At 37.7% G+C, this 22631-nt stretch overlaps 2 protein-coding genes across 5 annotated transcripts in view; both read left to right on the top strand.

The window, feature by feature from the left end:
• Nucleotides 1–9258, top strand: part of SEC24B (SEC24 homolog B, COPII coat complex component) — a 43533-nt gene extending 34275 nt beyond the window's left edge. For all 3 annotated transcript variants that reach the window (XM_051789628.1, XM_051789627.1, XM_051789629.1), the window contains 6 exons: nt 455–630; nt 2204–2341; nt 4395–4499; nt 5475–5567; nt 7168–7271; nt 8437–9258. In XM_051789628.1, coding sequence (XP_051645588.1) covers nt 455–630; nt 2204–2341; nt 4395–4499; nt 5475–5567; nt 7168–7271; nt 8437–8551 — 731 coding nt within the window. In that variant the 3' untranslated portion in view covers nt 8552–9258. The remainder of the gene's footprint in view (nt 1–454; nt 631–2203; nt 2342–4394; nt 4500–5474; nt 5568–7167; nt 7272–8436) is intronic.
• Nucleotides 9259–21428: 12170 nt separating this feature from the next.
• Nucleotides 21429–22631, top strand: part of MCUB (mitochondrial calcium uniporter dominant negative subunit beta) — a 48251-nt gene continuing 47048 nt past the window's right edge. The window contains exon 1 of one of the 2 annotated variants that reach the window (XM_051789695.1): nt 21429–21728. In XM_051789695.1, coding sequence (XP_051645655.1) covers nt 21642–21728 — 87 coding nt within the window. In that variant the 5' untranslated portion in view covers nt 21429–21641. The remainder of the gene's footprint in view (nt 21729–22631) is intronic. The other variant, XM_051789694.1, reaches the window with a different exon arrangement.

Here is a 22631-nt window from a genome sequence, read left to right as displayed (position 1 = left end):
TTATCACAATTATGCCACTGAAATAATGGAGAAAATAACGGGAAATTTCTTGGGGGGGGGGTGTGGAAATCAAAATTAATTGCTGCAAATCTTCTCTTGGAGGTTGGGCAGCAGAATTTCAGCAATAGCTAAGTTATTTGTATAAGATTTAAAACAGGATTTATATTTAGTTAACTGTATATGACAGCTTTAAAAATTTCTTTCAATTCTCCAAGACTAATAACTATGGAGCTGAAATTAGCCACACTGTATTTTTAAGAATTGTGAAAGTGAGTTCCAGTATGGACAGTCATCTGATTTGCTCCTAAAAAATTTAAGACCTCAGGTGTGGTTTTGGGTTGTTTTTTTTTTAACCTTTAAAGCATAACCCAGAAGCTCAACTAATATTTTCAAAATTCAAGGGAATGAATGAGGCCATGTCTAATAACTTCTTCTATCCTTCTGCCCCAAACAGCTGTGGATCGCTCCGTTTCATCTAGCCTTGCAGATGCGAGAGATGCCTTAGTTAATGCCGTGGTAGACTCCTTGGCAGCATACATGTCAACTGCCTCAAACCTGCAGCAGTCCATGCTGATAGCACCAAATTCCCTCAAGCTGTTTCCACTCTATATTTTGGCTCTTCTCAAACAGGTATGTATAATCTAGTGGATTAATGTTTGATATTTAATTCTTTGTTCCATTTGAGGAATTCTTCTGTTCTAGGTCAAGCAGTGTCTGCACTTTTCTAAAATTAATGAAAATTGTGTTGTTATCTTTATGCTTACAGGACTTTCATGTAGAAGATGACTATATTAGCTTATTTTAAATTACTGGTGTCTGAACCATTTGTTAGTTTATTTGATTTTGATTTTTTTATGTTTTGTTTTATATTGGTTTACAATGAAAATAAGGATATCTGTACTGTTACAGTTAGCATTTCTCAGATTTTTGGCAGCTCATTGGTGTAGATTGGTGAAAGCTGCTTATTAGTACTTCTTCAACTTTATTTTATGGAGGAAAAGTTAAATATTTTTCAATACATATACTTTGTACTTTAAAGTTCCAAAAAGAAAAACTAGTTTCCATGGAGATAAGGTGAAATTTATTACAGAAATTCAAGTGATATAAAGGTCACATAGAACTAGTTACTACTTTTTTTTTTGTGATATCTCTGGATTACCAAACATCATGCATAAAAAGAACTTACTGCAGAGTTTTGTTATGAATAAATCTCACAGCTCAAAGATTTTCATGTCTGAGAGTTGTTTGTTCTCTTATGATGAATAAACCTTTATGCAAGTTTGGTAAGAGATGTAATAATAATCACTTATTTTCTTTGGCTTAGTGATTACTTCAGCCTCTGATACACTGATTATGATCTTTTGGTACTTGCATAAGTAATGTAGTTAATGATGGGTAAAAAACAGACCATTTATTATAAAGAAGATCCATGTAAAAGACAGAAATAAGAGTGACTGAGAAAACAAGTTGTTTAGGGGTTGGTTTTTGGGGGTTTTTTTTGTTATCTTTTTTAACCCAAACCAAAGTACTTGTGGCAACCAAGGAGGACTGATGTACTTAGCTTTGCTGTAGAAGTGAATATGAACTTTGATTATAGGAATATTCTCCATTGAGTCAGAACATGATGTTTACTTGATTGTGTTGCTTCTCGCAGCAATCATTTAACAATTGCTTTTAAAGGGAATCAGAAGAATTCAGTAGGAAGGAGTTACAAAACAAATTTTATCCTTTGAGAGCCTAGTTTTCACTATAAAACATGAAAGTATATTTCCCTTCCAAAGTTTTCCCTTAACAATGAATTCTTACTACTGTAAAATCAGAGTTAATCTTATGCACATAAGTATCTTGCTTGGACTCTGCTCATCTCATATCTTTCCATAATAGGTTGCATTGGTGAGTTTCAGAGGGCAGTAGCATTTGTCAAGAGTGAAAATGAGAAATGCTGGCTCAATTTCATGCAAATTTTAGACAAATTGAGGGGGAAATTTAATCCCCTTTATCAGTAAGGAGGGAGAATGGATTACGTTTTAAACTTATTTTATTCAAGCTCTATGATTCAGATTCTGATCTATCTCACTAAGATACATTTCCTGTACAAAAGCTTTGCCATCTTTGCTTGAAGCTTTCAAAATTCTGAAATGCACTGTTTAGATGTGACATAAAATACAGGGTTTGTTTGAGTAGCAACACTGTTCTCTTACAGAAAGCGTTCAGGACAGGCACGAGCACTCGCTTGGATGATCGTGTATATGCAATGTGCCAGATGAAGAGCCAGCCTCTTGTTCATTTGATGAAAATGATACATCCCAACTTGTACAGAATAGACAAGTTGACTGATGAGGTAATGTATGAAGCCTGTTTGTAGCATTTTCTAGTTTTAGTGGCCTGTTAAACCCAATGTTGTGCTGCAATAATTTAAGTTGTTATTATAATATAAGTGGAGAATTTACCATAAACTATAAAAAATCAAGAAAAATATTTGTTTTCAAGTTTTGAGTTGCAAGTACAGTAGTGTGTTATGAGCAAAACTGTGGTTTTCCTTCATCTTGTTTCACTGACCACAATAATTCCATGTTTTTCTATTATACAAAGAAAGCAGAGAAGATTATGCATTGGAAACACCTTCAGTATGCTTTTGTGTTTTACACCTGTCTGGGGGAAATGGGTGAAGTATATCTGATGGATGAATCTAGGTTTCATATACTGAAATCAGATAAAGTTGCCTGCAATAACAACAGTGGTTTCTCAGACTAAAGTGGATAAAACAGAATTGTACTTCTCGTTAGTCATGATCAGACTGAGAAGGTATTTCATGTATGAAACCAGATTTTATTAATTCAGCTTTTACAGAGGTAGTCTGGGAAATGGATGCACTTTTTTAATAGTAAGAAGTAAGACGGGATTTTATTTGAGGTCAAAGTTGGTTATAATTGCAAAAATAAGGGATTTTTTTAGGTAAGTTTTTATGAGTTTGTAGTTGCTAGCTTTGGAAAAGTATGTGTGGGAGTTTGGTTTTAAGTGTTATACGATAAATTGAGTCGTTTCTCTGGCAGTGGTATTGTTCAGCACAGCCTCTGACCTATTTGTAGTCTCGGAGTTTCTTTTGAGGTATTTCATAAACTCAAATGGGTGAGTCTAAACTCAGTGCTCTTCAGAGGAATTGATTAGTTAGTCTTTTTATACTCCACCCTTCCAAACATTTGAGAAGCTAACTTCAACTAACTTTGTTAAGTTTTTTTTGAGGCACTTAGATTCAAATGCTCTATTGTGTGCATGTCCTGTAAAGAACCACCAGTGTCTTTAGCAGATCCTGTTTTATTAGCAGAGGCTTTCAGATCAGTTATTTTTAGTACTATAATACAAATAATAGGGCTTGTTTCACCTATTGAAATTAATTGACAAAACGCATTTTAAATCAAATAACAGAGTGCTAATCTGTCAGTATTACTTCAGTTTAAAGTATTGGTGACAGAGACTGCTCTTAAATTTCTTGTTTCTCTAGAATATTATATATATTACAGAATTATTTTTTAATGTTTTTGCTTGTTTTCCTTCCTCTTAACACTTGATTCTTGAGACCATTGAGTAAAGCCCAGAACTTGCCCAAGTGGAATTCAGTAGCTTGATTTTCATAATTATGCATAAATCCCCCAAAACGTGTAATCTATGGCATTACCGTATGAAATTTTTAAATAGGGATTTTAGTTTATTTAATTATCTTTTACTACAGGGAGATGTACTTAGTCTGTAGACTGTTTTTCCCTACATTATTTGTAAAATGCTTCACAGGTTCTTAAGATACCCATCCTATTTTTGTATTGGAGGGGGAAGCAGCTTTAATCTGAAAATACTGGGGATTTGGGTTGGGGGAGGATATTTTTTAATAATGTCAGTGCTGACAGCCAGATTGTTAAATCAGATCGGTCATAGTGCTCTGTGGAGGAACCTGTGGATCACTTCAAGCAGGATGTTAAATCAAGGAACTTGCTGTCAATTGAATGCAGTAAAATAGTGAAGCCTCATAAGGAAGTACCATTTGATGTTGTTCAGCTCTTGCAGCATTTCTAGTAAAGTTGAATGCAATGAAAAGAATCAGTTGACACTCAAGTGTCAACACTAGAATTCTTTTGAAATATTGACATCTGTAGCATCAGAAATGTTACATAAGCAACTTAAATGAACTTCCACTATTATTTTTTAGGTAATAAAGTAGGCTTTAGGTTAAGTAACATTCTGGAACTGCTTGGTGTACATAATCATTTTAAGATTAACATGGTATTTTGTTACATGAGAATCCTCAAAATTTTACTAGAGATTAACAGTGGTTTTCGTGTTTTGTTTTACCTGGTTAAAGGTAAAATTCTAGTGTTATTGAGTATTGGTTTTTGTTACAGAGTACAATACATGTAAATGACAGAGTTGTTCCTCAGCCACCTCTTCAGAAGTTGTCTGCAGAGAAGTTGACAAGAGAAGGAGCTTTTCTTATGGATTGTGGCTCAGTAAGTTAAAAAAGTTACAAGTTTTACACACTTTTTTTTTTAAAGAAAAAAGAGGCAATGCATGCACTCTTTATTAAAAGCAGTCAACTCTCAACAATAACAGTGTAGTGAATCAGCATTCCAGGTAACCTGACAGTAATCTGTGTTTCAGTGAAAGACTTTCATATTTTGATCCAAGGAGTATCTTTGAGGCTTCAGAGGCTGATTTGTTTTTTTCATGATAGACTGGTCAGAATATATCAAGAGTTCACATCAAGGTGTTTTTTCTGGAATTAATGTATTTTTATTTTCCAAAATCTCTTTTATGGTTATTAAAATGTATATACTACAGTCTTTAATAAAACACTTTTCCTTGATGCAGGAACCTTCCCAGCTACACACAAATAAAGTGGTTTTATACAAAAGTGAGGGAATTGTGGAAAGTGAACAAAATCTGTAGATACATTTTAAGGTATCCGTAGAAATTACACTAAAACATACTTAATTGGATAAAGCATTATGCTACTCAAATGACAATCTAGAAAGTGCTTGAAACCTTTTATGAGTTCAGGGCTGTGTGTGAATGTCAAACTATCATCTGTCTTCAGATGTCTGAAATAATTACTATAATATGTTTTGGTAATTGATGCTTTACTATGACTTGCTTAGATTGGGAAGTCAGTGTCTGACAGAATTTGAGGGGGTAACATGGGAAGTTATCGCATTAACTGATGTGTCCTGCATCCTCATTCTTTCAGTATTTGCATTCTACTTATATTTTTTTTATGTTTAATGATCTATTCTAAAAATTACCAATGTACTAATAAGTAAATGTGCAAATAATGAATATAGACATGTATACATGAAGTGCAACTGGAGTGCTCAAGTGATTCATTTGCATAAAAGTTATTATTCTGGTATTATTCCTATTACATGACCACTTGCCTCTAAAATGTATGCATGACCTTTACTAAAACTGATTCTGTTATCTTACAGATTTTTTACATTTGGATTGGAAAAAACTGTGATAACAGCTTCATAAAAGATGTCCTTGGATACCCAAACTATGCATCAGTTCCACAGAAAATGGTAGGCATTTGAGTTGAGCTGTATAGTGCTTGCTCTTGGAATTTATATTTAATCTCTTTATTTCTGCATTTTCAGTTTTTAATTACGTAACTGTGAATTAGGGGGGTTTTTTATTGGGTACCTTCTAACTTGACAGCTTCATAGGAGCCAAATAGAAGTTGTCAGATGTTTTTAAGGAAAGAATGTAAACATTTTAAGTTTGGTATTTGTGAAATTCCGGAGTTGCTCTATACATAACTCCTTTTATTTTTTTATGGAAATGCATGTGCATTCACAAGAATAGGAAGGAATTTCACAGAATGAATACAAAAATTATCTATTCGGATGTGTTAATGGTTTATATTAGAGTTACTTTATTGATACCATGGTTTTCAGAAGCCTTGTGTTCTCTGAATCTGGTGTCAGATACCAAATCTATGGTATGACACGATAGGCCTGTAAGTAAGGGTAAGAGTTAAGTTTTGCTCAGCTTCCAAGCCTTGAGTTAATGTTAAAAAATGCTTTTAGCTATTAGAACATCAAAGACCCTTGGATGTGCTTTTTGGTGGAGGGGGTTTTATGTTATAACCTATAGTCTAGTGAGTGAAACAGAGCAGCAAATAAAGAGAAGTCTCCTCTTCCATGAGAAGTGATTCCAAAATGTCAACAATTGGCAGGTAAGGAAGGACTCTTTTAAGACACTCTAGAAAAGTTCAGAATCAAGTAGTTATATTCACATAGTACCAAAAATGTGTTAGTTCAGAAACACAGGAAGATATTTTCTGCTTATAAAGCTTCCATAGTATCAAGGGGTGAAGTGACAAGTGGTAATTATAAGAACAGGTTAAGAGTGGTAAGCTAGAAACTACTGTAGAATTGGACTACTTATTTAGAGTTTTGTACTTTGCATGTATTGGCAATTTAAAACTGGCTCCTCTGGTGGTGGTAAGTATTAGTTAATAGAGTTTTCAGGAAGAACTTAGATAGGAGAAGGGGGATAATTTTTTTTCTAAAGGTTATATAGCATCTTTTATACTGAAAGTGAGACAAAAACTAACATAAAGTTATCTTTACTTTTAAATTATGTCCTCCATTCTACAAAGGTAGCAATGGAACTACTTTAATTCTGAAATAAAGTCTTTTATGTCATACTGATTGTCTTATATTGACTGAAGAGTTGGTTTTAATTCTGTTTTTCCACCTTATTCCCCAACCAAATAGTCCAGTATAATCTTTGCAATTCAGAAATTTACTTGCAATTCAGACTTCACTTCTTGTTTTGCTCATCTTTCCAGTGATGTATAGTACAACATGTAGGAACTTGATTGCCAGGGGAAGATAAAGGCAAGAAGACTGCAAAGCAACATTTTGAAAAGATGACTTCTCAAATGAACTTGCTTTCTCAAATCTTTTGCACTTAAAATGCGGTTTAAGTTAAAGGTGTACTTAAACACTAAAGCTGAAGAAAAAATCTGTATATATAAATCCGTGGTTGCTAATTTCTCAGTAGAAATTGTGGCTTGAGTCATGTTACGACTTTCAGGATCTATTTCTCTTAAATAGTTTTTTAAATAGTTTTGATAATAAAAGATGCTGACTTCTGTCCATTACCTTCAACCAGACGCAGCTTCCTGAGGTAGATGCACTTTCTTCAGAAAGGACACGATCTTTTATATCTTGGCTTAGAGACAGTAGACCTTTAAGTCCAGTTCTTCAAGTAATAAAGTAAGTATTTCTGTTAGATACTAAGTTGTTATTGGCAACTTGTATTTACAGTGTGTAATTAAAACTGATGAAAAGCGCGTTTATCTGAGTATCATCATCTTTCCAGTTGATATAATGCTGTTATCTGAAACTGCTTAGTGACAAAGGTCATCTTTGAATCTAGTGCAAATTCAATTACTAATAGTTTTATTGTTAGGAATTAGTTGCATATTTTTATATTAAGAATACACTAAAGCAATGGATATCCTTCTGATCAATGGAGTTAGCTGGGTTAATTTCTGTTATAGCTTTTATAATATGCATATAAAAAAAGAAGTAAAGTAAGTAATCTGTAGATGGGTAAGTAATTGTATGTATTTGTTACTGAGCTCCATAGGACAGCAGCTGATTTATGATAGATGAGGCAAGTTTTGAAGCCTTTTCAAGACACAACTCACTTAAAGAAGTTTAAATGCAATAAAATTATTATACTTGAGACTACATTTCACTTCTGGAATACTCAGTTTACTGAGCCGGACAGGAGATCACTTTTTAGAGGTCACTTTTAGAGAGTATGATGACTTGCTTAGAGAAATAATGCTGAAATACAGGACTGAAGCTCTTCAACTGTGGCATGATGGCTGCTGCTTGAATTGCAAGTAGTTCTGAGAGACCATAGTAAACAGGAGGAGCTTTGCTGCACACTGTACAATACCAGTACAGAGGATTGTGTCTCTGATAATTTTTATTGGGACAATAATTATGGATAATATAATTATGTTTACTTTCTCTGTTCTGTTTAGATTGAGATTACATGTAACCAGAGATGTAATTTTTTGCATTTTTTCATTGCCACCAGCAATATTTGTTAACTTCTGACTTCTAAAACAGAAGTATTTTTACATTTTCTTTTTTGTGTTTCTGCAAGATACTTTAAATGCTATATTTCACCTGCTTTTCTACCATTTTATATTCCTTAAAAAGATGCTGTTGTTTGATAGTGTATTGCAAACTTCAAGGTTTTTTCCTAGACTTTAGATTATTTACAATTTTAGTATCTTTGGACTGAATGTAGATTTCAAAGGACAGTAAGAAATTTTTTAGACCTTAGGCCTCTGTTTGAATTTTGCAGTGGATTTTTTGCTCAATGTTTGATTTTGCTCAATACCTTCCTCTCTTCTTTCAGAGATGAGAACCCTGCCAAAACAGATTTTTTTCAGCATTTAATTGAAGATCGGACAGAAGCAGCTTTCTCATATTATGAGTTCTTACTTAATATTCAACAGCAGGTTTGTAAGTGACCAAGGAATAAATAGAAGAAAAATTCTGACTTCAGACAGAAGCATGGGCTGAGAGAAGCATATGGGAAGTTACAGAAGTGGATGCTTGTTCTTCACAATATACAGTGACAGCACTGTTTTGGAAGCTTTACAGCTAAAGAAGTATACATTTCCAAAAGAATTTTGCAGATTTACTTCAGTCTCAAAGTGCTAGGAGTGATGAAGCTGTTTCACTAGTAAACTTTAAAATTGGTTTGTACACGTATCCAGTTGTGCAGCGGTATGGTGCTCTGTTTATTGCAAGCTGGTGAATTTATGTAGCTATGTGGGATGATATTTCTTAACAAAATGTACAATTAGGTAAAGCCTTTTTTCTTACATTTATTATAGTAGCCCTTCCAGATCCAAATCCTTAACAGAGATGTCAAAGGGCAGTGATGTATGTTGGTTGTTTATATGAATTTCTTTTTAAGAGGAATGATTCATATTTACTAAAGACTTCAGCAAATTCCCTGTGAAAGTTGTAGAGTTTCAGTAAAGTAAATCAATTGTAGAAATAAAATATATAATGTACATAAGTATTACATTTGTAAAGAAAATGTAAAAAAATGTAACTAAAAAAAAGACTTAGCTCAGTGTGCAGACTTGTTGAGTGCTCGATGATGATGAGTTGTTTTGTCCCAGGCTAGACAATGAAGTTGACTAATAAAAACATGCTAAAAAATGTATCATTGTAGAAGGAATACAGCTGCTTCTTCTGTTAATTTTAGGTGAATTTATTTATGATTGGCTTACTAATTAACAATATTTTGCTTTATCATGTGGTTTTATATTTATGTAAGTGTAACCATTTTGCAACTAAACTCTTACCGAAATGAATATTGAAGAGAACATGTTTACCACTTTATTTCACAGATCTGTGGAAGGGAGGAGAAAACACTGCATAATCTGAAATGAGCTTTTAATACAAAATTCCTAAACCCCTTCTTATGTATTATCCTCAAGAAGGCATATCTATTAACTTTGTTTTATGTTCTGTAACTACTGTAGTCTTGGTCGAGGTTTCTGTAAACTTATGTTGTCTGCCCTTTAGAGTTAGTGTGGGTAATCACTCACACTTGTTGGTTTGAATTCTGCTGTGATCTAAAGAAAAAGAAGAGGTGATGTAAAAATTAATTACCTTACATCAGTGAAAGTAAAGGCTTTAAAATGACAAAATTCAAAATGTAATCACACTTGCGTATTTCAGAAACCTTGTTCTTGCTAGGGTTTTGGTAACTCAACGGTTTGGGCTTTTCGATAGATTTATGTCACATTTTTTAATTTGATTGTTGAGATGGTTTTGTTAGGTTGTTTGTTTTTCTTTTTTAGAGACACATTAGAATTAATGCATAAAGCACAATCACTTATACTTAGTATTCTGAACTTTTATCTGTTTGTTTTAATGAAATGTGACTACAATTAAATAATTAAGTACGAAAAAAGTAAATTATGATTAGTATGATTACATTTTAATTTAATGTAACCTTGAAGATGCTAACGTATTTTAAGTGCTATAGCCCCTGAATCAGATAGTCAAGGAGAAAATGTACTAGCTATGGTTTGCAAATGCTTTAAAAGCTACAATAATTAAATTCCGCAAGTAGTGTTATTCTGCATGTTAGCACAAACTCATTGTTTGGAGAAGATACCTTATAAGTTATATTTGTGTGCTGTCCTTTACTAAATGTGTTTAAGTTACCCAAAGATTACAAAGAGAAACTTTCCATTTAGTAGATCAATATTGTGTAATAAATGTCTGCGGCAATGCTGAATGTTGTCCCTAAATGAGACCTCTAGGATCTCAGTGCTTGTTTGTAGATTAATTTGCATTGGGTGAAAGCTGAAGCGTGGGGCATCTTAAAAATCATTTATATTTGCAAAGACAAGAAGGACATGTTACAGTTTAAATGCTCCATGATAGATGCTTCTGATTTGTGAGTTTGGTATTGATATCTGGGAACACCGTATGCCATGATTAATTGCAACATATTCTGTAAAATCATTTCTTAAAGCTTTATTCTTCTATGGGGTTTTGTATATAAAAATTATGAAAAGTACATCTTGAGAGCTATTTGTTCAGTAAAATTATTACACAGCACAGAGAATATAGTTTTTTTATTATTAATTTTAGAGCATACCTCCATTGTGACTGATGTTTGGTTTAAATTTTAAAAAGACAGTCTCATGGAAATATCTTGATTTTGAAACATCTCAGGATTCAGGATACTGATTTTAGTGGTTTGATCAATAGAATATCTGTAGGCATGGCAAGAGTACCTCTCTGAGGAGGGCCTGGCGGTCGTGGTGGACAACAAACTGTCCCTGGTGGACAACAGTGTGCCCTTGTGCCCAGGAAGGCCAATGGTGTCCTGGGGTGTATTAGGAAAAGCATTGCCAGCAGGAAATGGGAAGTCATCCTGCCCCTCTACTCAGCCCTAGTGAGGCTGCATCTGCAGTGCTGTGTCCTGTTCTGGGCTCCTCAGTAAAAGAGAGACATGGAGGTCCTGGAGTGGGCCTGGTGGAGAGATACAAAGATGATGAAGGGACTGGAGCATCTCTTACAAGGAAAGGCTGAGGGAGCTGGGCCTGTTCAGCCTCGAGAAGAGATGACTGAGAGGGGACTGTGTCAATGTCTGTAGGTATCTCAAGGGAGGGTGTCAGGAGGATGGAACCAGGCTCTTCTCAGTGGTGCCAAGCAATAGGACAAGAGACGATGGGCAAAAACTGATGTACAGGAAGTTCCACCTGAATAGGAGGAGGAACTTCTTTACTACGGGAGTGAGCACGCACTGGAACAAATTGGCCAAAGAGGTTGTGGAGTCTTCCTCACTGGAGATACCCAAGAACCATCTGGATGCAATCCTGTGCAATGTGTTCTAGGATGACCCTGCTTGAGCAGGGAGGTTGGAGCACATGAGCCCACCATTTGGTCCCTCCCAACCCTCAGTACTTCGTGATCTAAAAGACAGTTTTTCTTACAATGACTTGGATCACAAGATATACATCAAAAGACTAATTCCTACCAAGGGATGTACTGTGAAGCTCAATAAGCTTATTGCCTACTGAGTAAGGTTTTGGAGAAGAGATAAGAGGTATGCTTTCATATCTGCTTAAATAAAGTGCTGAACTGTCCAAGGTAGCTCTCCAGCCATTTTAGGGATTGAACTTTTCCCAAAACGCCTTCTACACTGCAAATATAAATCATGCCTATTTGCCAGGGAAGATGTCCCCCAGCCCCAGCTAAGTCAGTCTTTGGGTGATCAGTTCAAATTCTCAGTATTTTAAATATTGACACTAGGTGTCCTTTCAATGTCTTAGTTCTAAAAGCAACATCTTGTACCTCTTTTACCAACTAAGTAGTATGGAAGTTCCTGTGGGAGAAATTAAGAACCCAGAAAGCTCTTACAATGGTAGGACACATAATGCAGCCTTCAAGAAGAGTTATTGATCTTGATTCTTTATTTTGTTCTTAAGCTTATCAGAAATAAACCCATTTATTAATCTTGCTTAACCTGGCAATGGAGAAAAGATGACCAGGTGCAAGTAGTTTTCTTTGGCTTTGGTTTTCTGTACTTTTTGTCATGTACTGAAAAGATGGTTTTGTCAAAGATCACTTGTTAGTAATACTGAGAGTCAAGAGCCTTTCAGTAATTTTAAATGTAGAGTCATGTTTTTTTAGGCCAAGTAGATCTTAAGAATTTGATGCTAAAGTTACAAGGTATGGGACACAAATGGGTTAATGAGAAAATAATTGCAACCTCAGTCAGTGATTTCTGTAGTTAGAAGTATTAGCTTATGTTTAAGAGTCTGGAAAGATCTCATTTTGATTTCAATTTTGGAGTATACTTTCTCCCTGTGCTGTATTCTGATAGTGGGCAGGATATAACCCTTAAAATACCATTTTCAGTGATGGGGAGCGTGGAGGTCTGAGGCTGAAAATGGCAACAAATGTGTCAGTTACTGTATAAAATTACTTGAGTGACTTCTTGCTTAAAAGCAGTTATTTGGATTTCAATGCATGTTAAATCTTTTATATGAAATTTTCTGGTAATTTGTTCTGAAAAATGGTGGAGGGATGTTTCCATACACTATTGCTTCTCAAATTTTCATAATTAGAATCAGAAATATTTCTGAGTTTTAACATACCAGGATTTTTGGTACAGTTGTGTTGGGAATTTTAAAAGGGGAATGGAGAGACTGTAATAATGTTTATTTCTTTACCTGTCAGCCTCTAGAATTAAAAAAAAGAAAATAATTTCTAGAAGTCTAGCATGTCTTTACTTAAACTGATGTTATGTAATATTCAAATGTAGGAATCTGGAAAAGTATGCTTACAACTATTGCAATGCACTGAGATTGAAGTCTCTATAGAATATTTTGGTTTTCCTCACAAGCTACTGATGATGCCTTTTCATGAAAAATCCAAAGGCATTCTACTTACTTGAGTGTAGCAAGAGAATTCTCACATGATTAGTGTTGTGTAAAAGATTATCACAAGAGCAATGAAAATTCAAATAACTACAAAATAGATCTTTCTTCAGTTTATGCCTCAGTCATGAATTCTTACTGTTTTCCACTTGCAGGGCCTTTGTGTTTTCCTTTACAATTTTGATAACTAGAAAAAAATTAAATACTTCACAGAATTTTTTCTTATTTTCCTTTGAGGGTCCTTAGCAAAACTGATGGAGCTGCCTAATTAGGAGTATCAGTCATGCACAAGATTTTAGCAGGTGCACACTACAGAAGATAAATAGAGGAGATGGCAGAACTCCTGGAAATGTTTCACAACCTGTTTTAAAAAAGCAATTTTGAAAAGGAGAATGAGTTTTAATCCTTTGTCTTGCACTTGTTCATGTTTATGATTATATGGTTTATATTTTCTTAAAGCTACTTGCAAGGGTTTTATTTGATTTTTCAGATGTTAAGAGGAACCTATCCTAGAGGCATCAGGAAATACGGATCTCCAGTTACACCCTTAATCATGTTACCATTCAAAGAAAAGCGAGAATTTTACAGAGGTCAGGAGTGTTGGAAGGAAGTACTGTTAGGCTAGCAATTAGTATAATACTATTTTTCTTGTGTTTATCAATGTGAGTAGAAAGCCTCTGCTTGCAAGACACTGAGCCTTTGTGGGATTCTTGAGTGAAGTGATTATTGACATAAGAATCCTCAAGCATGAGAAAGAGTTGGTGATAATTAACCATCTTGGTAATCTGTTAGCCATAGGAAATACTATTCTTATATTATTTGAAAATATGTTTAAAAATAACAAAATGTTTTAATGTTAGAAAATCATTTGGGGAGGGAAAGTAACATTTAGGAAAATACTTTTTATTGTTAACAACTTCTGTAGATATGATGCTTTCAAATATTTCTTCAGACTGTAAATTTCAGCTTTTACGAATATAAAATGTTACTAAAAGTTATCTGATCACCTAATGCAGAAGCAAAGAAAAAAAGTAAAATATGTAGCAGTCATCCGTAGCTAAGGAATTCTTTCTGCTCTTCTCTTTCTTTTTAGCAGCTGAATACAATGCCTTTGTTATCTGAAATAAAGCTTAGGAGAAGCCAGGACTAAAAGTAAAAGTAGAATCAGTGGTATACGTGCTGGATGTCTTCATCCAGCTTGCTGAGCATGTGCAGAGCTTCAGAAAGATTGGTGTTTTGACTGTCTATCAAGTTTAGCAATTTCTTGCAATATGGCTGTATTTCTAAGTGCCTTATATGTTTATTTAAAATAAAAAGCCATCTGAGTTTCCAAGCTTCCCCTTTTCCCTCATCGAAGCTAGTATTTCTAATTACCAAAACTATTTACATGAAAGAATAATTTATTCTTGAAGAGCGAGTGTGAAATCTTTCAGCCTTCTAAACACATTTTGAAATTTTTAAGTTCCTGGAAAAAGAGTGGAAACTGCCTCTGCAGCCATGACTCCGGCATCTCTAGCAGTGCACATGGATTGGTTCTGCAGGAGGAACTCAGCCACTGAGGAAAGCAGCGCACAAGGGCTCTGTCAGCTGCTCTATCACCATCATACCACAGCTGGATCATCGAGCAGAGTTGCCCATTCACCTTCTCTGACATCCTGTCTCCTTTAAGAGTAACCGGTATCCGATGGTCAGGGTGAAACTTGAGAAAGCCCTAGTGTGTAAGCTGTCCTATCCCAAGTCACGTCTCTACCGTATGTATTTAGAGATCACCTTGGTATGTAAAACCCTGTCAGCATTTTTGTTAATCGGAATAAGTGAGTATTGTTGACCATATATTGAATAATTTCTTCTAATGAAAGGTTTTGCAATCTAACTACGCAATCTGTGGAGAAAAATTTTTTTTCTTCTTTCTGAGAGATGCTGAATGCTCTGTAGCTTCTTGAGGTGGAGAGAACAGGAGGTAGTAAACTGCTCTATACCCTTCTTTCTTCAGTAAACTATGTTCTCTCCTTAATTTACTTTCTAAGGCTTTTTCTAAGGCTTTTCTAAGTTTCTCTCTGTGTTTAAATTTCTGATGGTGTTCATCTGTTCTTCCCACACCACTTGATAAAACTATACTTGAGATAAGGTGCATAGTGCTATGCAAGGTATCACAAATGGTATTGCATGAACTGATTTATGTAAAGGTAAATCACCAATCTTTTCCTTTTTCTACTCTTTTTCATCCTAACTTCTTGTTACCACAAACTTTGTTAACCAGTAATATCTGGGTCTTTAAATAAGTGTGTATGTGTTTGTGTTATGGCTTCCTAAAGAAGTTTAAAAAAACCAAAACAAACCAGGAACCTGTGAACTGTTGGCCCTCCTCAGTGGCAGTTTCCTAAATTCAGCGGAATTTTTCAGCTCCTTACTTCACAGTTTAGCACTTGCCTTTAAAAGACAACTGGAAGTAACCAAAATCACATAGAAACTATGCATGTTGTGGAAAAGGTCTAGGCAAGACTGCATGACTTCCTGAAGCAAGAGTTAGGACTTCTAGGAATGTCCTTCTGCTTTAACTTGTGAATTTTATGTGACTCAAATGTAAAATGACTTAGAAACAAGCCTTTTCTCCAATACATTGCTATGCTCCTGGCAGTTTTTCTTCTTTAGCCTAAAACAATAACAGGGCAGACAACATGATATCACCTCAAAGGAAAGGAGGACTATTATTCATCCGAAGAATATTACCACAAAACCCTTGCACAAACATACTCTGCAAAACAGGCAGATGGAGTACAATGTTCTGGGGAGGGATGAGGGTTGGAGTGGATGCTCAGATCCCTGAATGTCTACATAAAAAAGGATGTCAGAATTTTTAGAATGAATATGGTTGTGACTCATATTGTTTGTGCTCAGCTCTAGTGGTCATTTGCAATGCGTAATGTAAAATGACTTAAACTAAGAAAAAGAACTTGTGTATCAAGATGTGCATGACTTTCTGTAGTGTGGTGAATGTTTATGCTTGTTCTAGGAGTCATTTGTTAGTGTTATTTGCAGGTTTTGGACTGTATTTATTTCAGTTCCCCTCTTTCACTTTGATTGCACTCTTTTGATTACACTTCTTGATTATACTCTTCTGTGTATTTGAGTGAAGTGTGTCAAACTGTGCATAGCTATTACTAACTCTCAGATACTAGCACTGAGTTCTTAGGCAGAGGTTTCACTGAGGTGCTGTCACCAGAAGGATTGTGCTGTGTTCTGAACAGTTATTGCTTCCTATCCAACAATGATGACATTCAATTTGCATGTGCTCATATTTTAAGCCATCAGTCATGCAGAGGTGTAGTATAAGTCATTAAGGCTTCCTGAGTGAGGAAAGCCACTTTCTAAGCTTTCTTTTTAATACTGCAGGTGCCAAGCTGAAGGTTTGAGCTCAGTCTCTGACAGACTGATAAAAAAGGGAAAAGAGCCTGAAAATGGCTGAAGCTCTGTCCGGCTGGTGTATCAAGGGAAGAGGGAACAGCTGAACTTTGACATCGTGCTGCTGCTCTCTGATGACAGATTGCCCTGCCTTGAGCAGGAGCTGGGCCTGGAATGACTCCAGAATTGAAACTCTAAACGGGAGCTCTCCACCCATATCTTTCTCTTATGTTGGTTGTGTATTTCACTGGAGCTGTGGCTCCAGTGGCAGGTTAGGCTGATTTCCCTGCTTAGTGGTGCCCAAAGGGGAAGTTTCGCCTTGTCCCCCTACTCTCCCACCACCTCCATTTTGTCAGCGGCAACAGTTCATGCCACTGCTTGTCCTGAGACACAGGTATTTACAACTGGACAGCCAGATAAACTCAGCAAAGTTCAAAGTATGCCTGTGGCATTCACGTCTCCCTGTACAAACCATGCCTATTGTTTCAGCTGCCTGCAACGTTGTGAGTGCCCAGCACCTTGAGGGATGGGGAATATAAACTTCATTTTATCCGCCAGAAAAGATGTTAGTGATAGAGACCTAGAAACTAGCAGGACTCTGCTCTTTGGGATCCTGAGGTTGTAAGGAACGCTCTTCACTGAAAAGCTACATTGGTTTTCGTACCTGCTGCACAAAGGCCTAGTGGGCTGCTAAAGTTGTATTGGGAATACTTAATATTAATTAGCATACACAAACAGTAGTCTTTGCCACTGATGCTATTCTAAGTGAACTCCTAGTGAGTTGGCCTGTTGCCACCCTGAGGTCTATTTCCACGTCAGGCTGCAGCCTTTCCCTTTTAGGCCTGTTCTTTCTTCATCTGAATCTTTGGGGGAGGTGGGCTTTGAACTATATTCTATGTATTGATTTCCTGCCCAGTGCAAGCCATGTTTGTGTGTGCAATCCTAACCTGAATAATAGCTTACTGCTTAGCTGTGATTTTTTGAGGCTTTTGTGCCTATCAAGAAACAAGTGATCCTCTGTGTCATGCCTGTATTGTTTCTAAATGTGATAATTACTTTTGTAAGAATTTATGCATAAAAGAGATATTTACAAGCCAGAGGAAGCATATAAGAAAGTATAAGCAAATTCTAAGAGACACAGTAAAAAGACTTGGAAGAGGGAGGAAAAAATGTTGACCATGAATCCCCTTAATCACGACTCAGGCTTCTGCTCTACTGACTAAATACTCGAGTGCAATTTAGACAGATTGGCAACTCTGTAATAAGAGTGTAATTTATGATCCTCTGCCTGGCACTAGCACTAAGCACTTCTCATTCCTTGAGTAAGAATTTATCTCTGTAATTGGAATCCAGGTATTTCCCTATAGGGTATCATGCCTTCCAGCAATTTATCTAGAAAATCTTATGGGCATGATCCCCTGCTCTATGAAAAATACAGAGCTTTAATTTGTGTTCTGTGTGAGTTGGTGATAGGTCTCATTTCACTCTTTCTTTACTAGAGAAGGAGGATTACTATGTTAGTACTGGCAGAGCTAATATTTTGCAATGATCTCTTCTATACTTTGAAGAGAGATTTTTTTTTCCCTCTGTGCACGGGGAGGGAACATAGTTTTTCCTGGTGAAAAAGTTTGTCTTTAAATTAAGTGGCACAGTGTTGATACCATGTCCAAGAGGAGCAAAAAAACTTTATGAAAACACAGAAGTTTGGGGTTCATTCTTGTGTCTTTGGGGAAAATTCAGGCTGTTTACTAATGACTTGTAAAGGCAGTTCCTCAAGCAAGGCTTGAGATCTTAGCTCATGTTTGCTGCTGAAGGGGAGAGATTTTGCAGCAGCTTTTCATCACCAGATGCAAGATAAATCTTTCAGTATAGACATAGTTTTGAAAAGATGTATCAAATAATTTTATTCCATTCCATTTTCTATTTTGAACTGTGGTATGCAAGAGTTAAAAAACCTTTAGCTATTGGTTTTCAATTAAGATGCACTAAAAAATTTTGTTCCAGGAGTATGCTGGAAGTAGTAGTAGGAAATCCTGGTCACTGAAGGAGGACAGCCTTAGAGGGAGAACTTCAGAATATCTGCTGTAGATTTGGTATTACTGGGGAACTTTTAAGTTTTGTCATCAAAATTTGTCTGCTCTCTCTCCCTTACCCTCCAGCTCTGGAAAGGTACCTGTGAACAAAGAAGGAAACATTAAAAGTACTGTGATGGAGGAAACAAGTCAGAGGATGAGGAAAAGGGCTCTGGCTTCCCTGTAATCACATCTGAAGTTACATTTAAGCATACTTTTTTCCTTTAGTGGTGAGAACATCATTCTACAATTGGGGTCCTGATTAAGTGTTATCGGACTCCTATAGCTGGCTAATGAAGATGATTACCCTGCAATTATACTGTGTGCCTTTCCTTTCTGAACATATTCGAAATATAATGCATGGCAGTCGTATTCCTCCCTGTGGTGAGGGTAGAGCTCTCTGCTCTTGCATTTGTGTGCTTCTGACAATCCAGTTGATGAGGCATGCCTGGAGTTAGGGTGCTCTTCTAGAGCTTGATATCTGGCCCTGGGAAAATGTTTTCAATTCAGAAGATTATCCATGTCCTTTTCTCCTATCTTAGAGTTTATTTTGGTTTGGTTTTTTTTTTTACCTTGACAAAGACTTGATATGAATGCCCTGAGACTTATGAGACAGACCCTTTGCCCCTTGGAACCATTGTGACCAGAGTCCCTCTTATTCCCCCTTATTTTCATGCTTCCCTAGAACTTCATCTGGTTTTATTTTAGTAAACAGTTTTCTCTTTGGAAAATTCCCCTTAGAATATGAACTGAAACATAAGTCTCAAGTCTGTAATAATCTGCTTGTTTCCCTAGTCATTTTCTTGCTGGAACTGAGGCCAGTCATGTATGCATGATAGGAAGAGAACCCTGATGCTGTGCATGCATAAATCACTTCCCTTGAAGTGCTAGTTCCTATTGACAGAGCACATAGATACCAGAAGGGAAGAGATTAATTTGCATTTCATAGAACAAGAAAACTAAATCAAAGATAGTTTCAAGTTAATATAATCTGTTACCAACTACACTGTAAGCATGGCAGTGAAATGGGGGGAACAATAGGCAAAAATTGGGAACTAGCAAGTCATCCTAAAAGCTGTCCCCCTTGAATGCTTTGTAAGTCCAGACCCTGTTTTAGTGGTTGCACTCAAGAAACTTTGCCTTTCGCTCCTTTTTGTAGCTGTTTTAATGGTATCTGTGACCATAGTGATGTTTCACAGTATTTTTTTTATGTTTACTGTGTTCAGTGGTTATGAGCAGATAAATAAAATTACAGTTTTATGTAGAAATTTTTTGTCAATGTTATTATATATGATGTTAATTTAGATGTAAACTATGTTATAGATACATTTTGAGGTATAATTTGAAAAACCCACTAAATTACAGTGAACAGTGAGTACTTACAGTGGAAACTTTAGGACACAAAACACGTTGCTTATATAAGAAAGCAGGAGTTGCTTCATGAGATTATTGTACAGGTGTGAAAGTAAATTGTAGGACAGGTTTTTCAAAGTGTCAAAGTCATCTTTTTAAACTTGGCAGTGACTAATGTTCTCTTGGCATGAGAACGTTAGTAAAATGTTCTCTAGTTTCTCCTGCCTTTAGATAAAAACATGAGTCGTGATTCCCAGTCCCTGCCGAAGCTAACAGCTGCAAGTTGCCGTGAGCATCAGTGCTTCTTTGCTCCTTATCAACCTTTTAAAACAAAGTAAAAAAAAATAAATGTATCATTGAGCAATGACCAAAACTAAACGATCTGTTTTTTTAGTACTGACACTGAGTTTTACTCCCCAAAGATAATTTTGATAAAGCCATCACTATGTGGTAGAAGTATTAGGAAAAAAAAAAGAAAAGAAAAAGCCTATTGCCATGACCTAGTTACCTCTGCTCAATAATATCCATAAATATTATATCTCAAATTAATATATTTAACTATTTAATCCTTATTTCACCTTTGGCAACTTTGTGGATCTTAATATAATTTACATAGTAAGGTACCTAGGTTGAGAAATTAACTCTTACTTTTGCTAAAGAAAAAATGCTCCAATAAAATTTGGGTAAATAATTATGGTAAATGTTAACTGTGACTAGCACAAGTTGTTGTCTTTGGGAATCACTGCCTGTTAACACTGCAGCTGCTCTTCTGCTGTTTCCTGGGATCACATTCACTTTAATAGATCACAGTGACCCCAAAATGTGAATGAATGTCTGTGTGATTTTAGCTGCCTAAGGTTTCCCTCCCAGAGCTCAGGAGATGGACAGAAATGGGGTCTTATTTAGTCCCCCAGAGCCATCAAGCGTGCAATCAGATGTGGATTTTTTTCCCGTGATAGTGACACGCTTTCAGATCTGCAACAGCCCATTCGCTAAGATCCTTTTGTCATCATCAGGTAAAGGTGTTTTGTTTCGTGCAGCATTGCTCTGGAGGAACATCATAAAAGGCAGAGGAAACAGAGGAATGCACCACTTCCCTCTATGTTTCCCTGATCTGCTGCCAGGGGGCTGATGCACTTCCGTGGTTTGTACTGAACGTGAAAACCTGTGTTTGTGGGCATGTGGATGATATCAAACAGGTGAGCTCGAACGAATAGGAAAGGGTTAAGCCTTGCTAATTGTTTTACTGCTGTAAACAAAACTCTCATGTAAAATAGCAAACTCCGAGCGTCTTTTGTGCTTTGCCGTTCATTTTTGTGGCACCGGAATGCGTTCATTTCACTGAAACCCAGGAGTAGCGATAGTCGTGTTCTTGGAAAAAAAAAAGGCAATAACTCAGCAACAGAAAAGCCAGGTGTTCTGGTAGGACAGACATTTATGGGTATTTTAATCTCATTTACAGGAAGAGGGGGGACTGGCACCTGTAGCCGAGGGGCGGTGGGTTGGGCCCGGCGGGGCCGCCTCCTCGCCCACCGCGATAACAGCGGCAGCCCGGCACCCGCGGGCCGCTGCTGCCCGGGACCGCCCCGTCCGGCCCGGCCCGGCCCGGCCCCTCCGCGGTCGGGGCGGGAAGGAGCAGAGGAAAGGCGCAGAAGCCGCCTTGGCCGCTGGGGCAGACGCCCTCGGCTCCGGCTCGCCCACGCCCGGCGAGGAGCGGGCGCCGCCCGCCCCGAGGCTGAGCCGCTGCGGAGCGCGCCCGCGGGCGGCCCGCTCCCGGCCGGAGGAGGAGGAGGAGGAGGAGGAGGTGTAGGACCATGCTGGCGGGGCTGGGGCGGGCGGTGCGGAGCAAGTGGCTGCTCCCGGTGCCGCCGGGCAGGCGAACTGGCCGCTCGGCGGCTCAGGTAAGACGGGGTGCTGGGAGCGGGCGGCGGGCGATGTTCCCCGCGGGACAGCGGCTGGAAGAGGCGGAACTGCCCCTCGTGCCTGCTGGCCCCTCGCCCGCCTTCCCCCCGGGAAGAGGGACAAAACTTGGGGGGAGTGTCAGCCTTGCGGGGCTGGGGCCGGAGAGGCTCCGCCGCGGGGCCGTCCCGCCGCTGCCTCGCTCCCCGGGGCGGCGGTGACTCAGGCGGCGGGAGGAGCCGCAGCGCCGGCCGGGCTGGGGGCCCCTGCCCCGGGCTGGTTGGAGAGCAGTGGGTGACTCACAGGCTGCTGCTGTAAACAGCGGGAAATAAAACGGGAGCGCCAAAAAAAAGTTTTCCTTGCGGGCTGTCGTGCTGCTGCCGTGTACGCTGGAGTCCACCTGCCTCTGAGCTTCTCGTGGCTTTAGGAAGTCCCAGAGGTCCTGTGAATAGGAAGCAGGAAGACAATGACTTAAAAGATCTGCTGGCATTTAGAACGGTGCGGTGTTAATAGTCCTGAACGACTGCCTGGCGGGAGAGGAGGCAGTTTAATCGTTCATTATTGTTTTTACTGATGGAGATGCTAGGAAACATTTCTGTGATGAGACACAACAAAACCCTGTCCCTTGTCTGCCGCCCACCCATAGCAAGGAAGTGGCCTGGGTGTGGGGTGACATCCACACAAGGAAGCCCAGGGCGCTCTGGGGCGTGTTACTGAGCAGCTTCCACAGCCTGTGTCTCGACACCTGCGGTGGCGGGTGGAGCTGAGGAGTTGCGCAAAATGAACTATCTACTTTTTCCTAATATTTTTTCTCAAACTATTAAAAACCCCTTGTACTGAATTACCTTGCACTAATTTGCCTTTCTTCTGTTAATGCGAATAGCCCTTCTTTGCTTTGTCATGCG

This window comes from Manacus candei, unplaced genomic scaffold, assembly GCF_025592945.1.
Source record: "Manacus candei isolate 608988 ecotype Guabito, Panama unplaced genomic scaffold, ASM2559294v1 h1tg000028l, whole genome shotgun sequence".
NCBI lineage: Eukaryota > Metazoa > Chordata > Aves > Passeriformes > Pipridae > Manacus > Manacus candei.
Note: the sequence above shows the minus strand (reverse complement) of the source record. Positions and strands in the feature narration are given on the sequence as shown.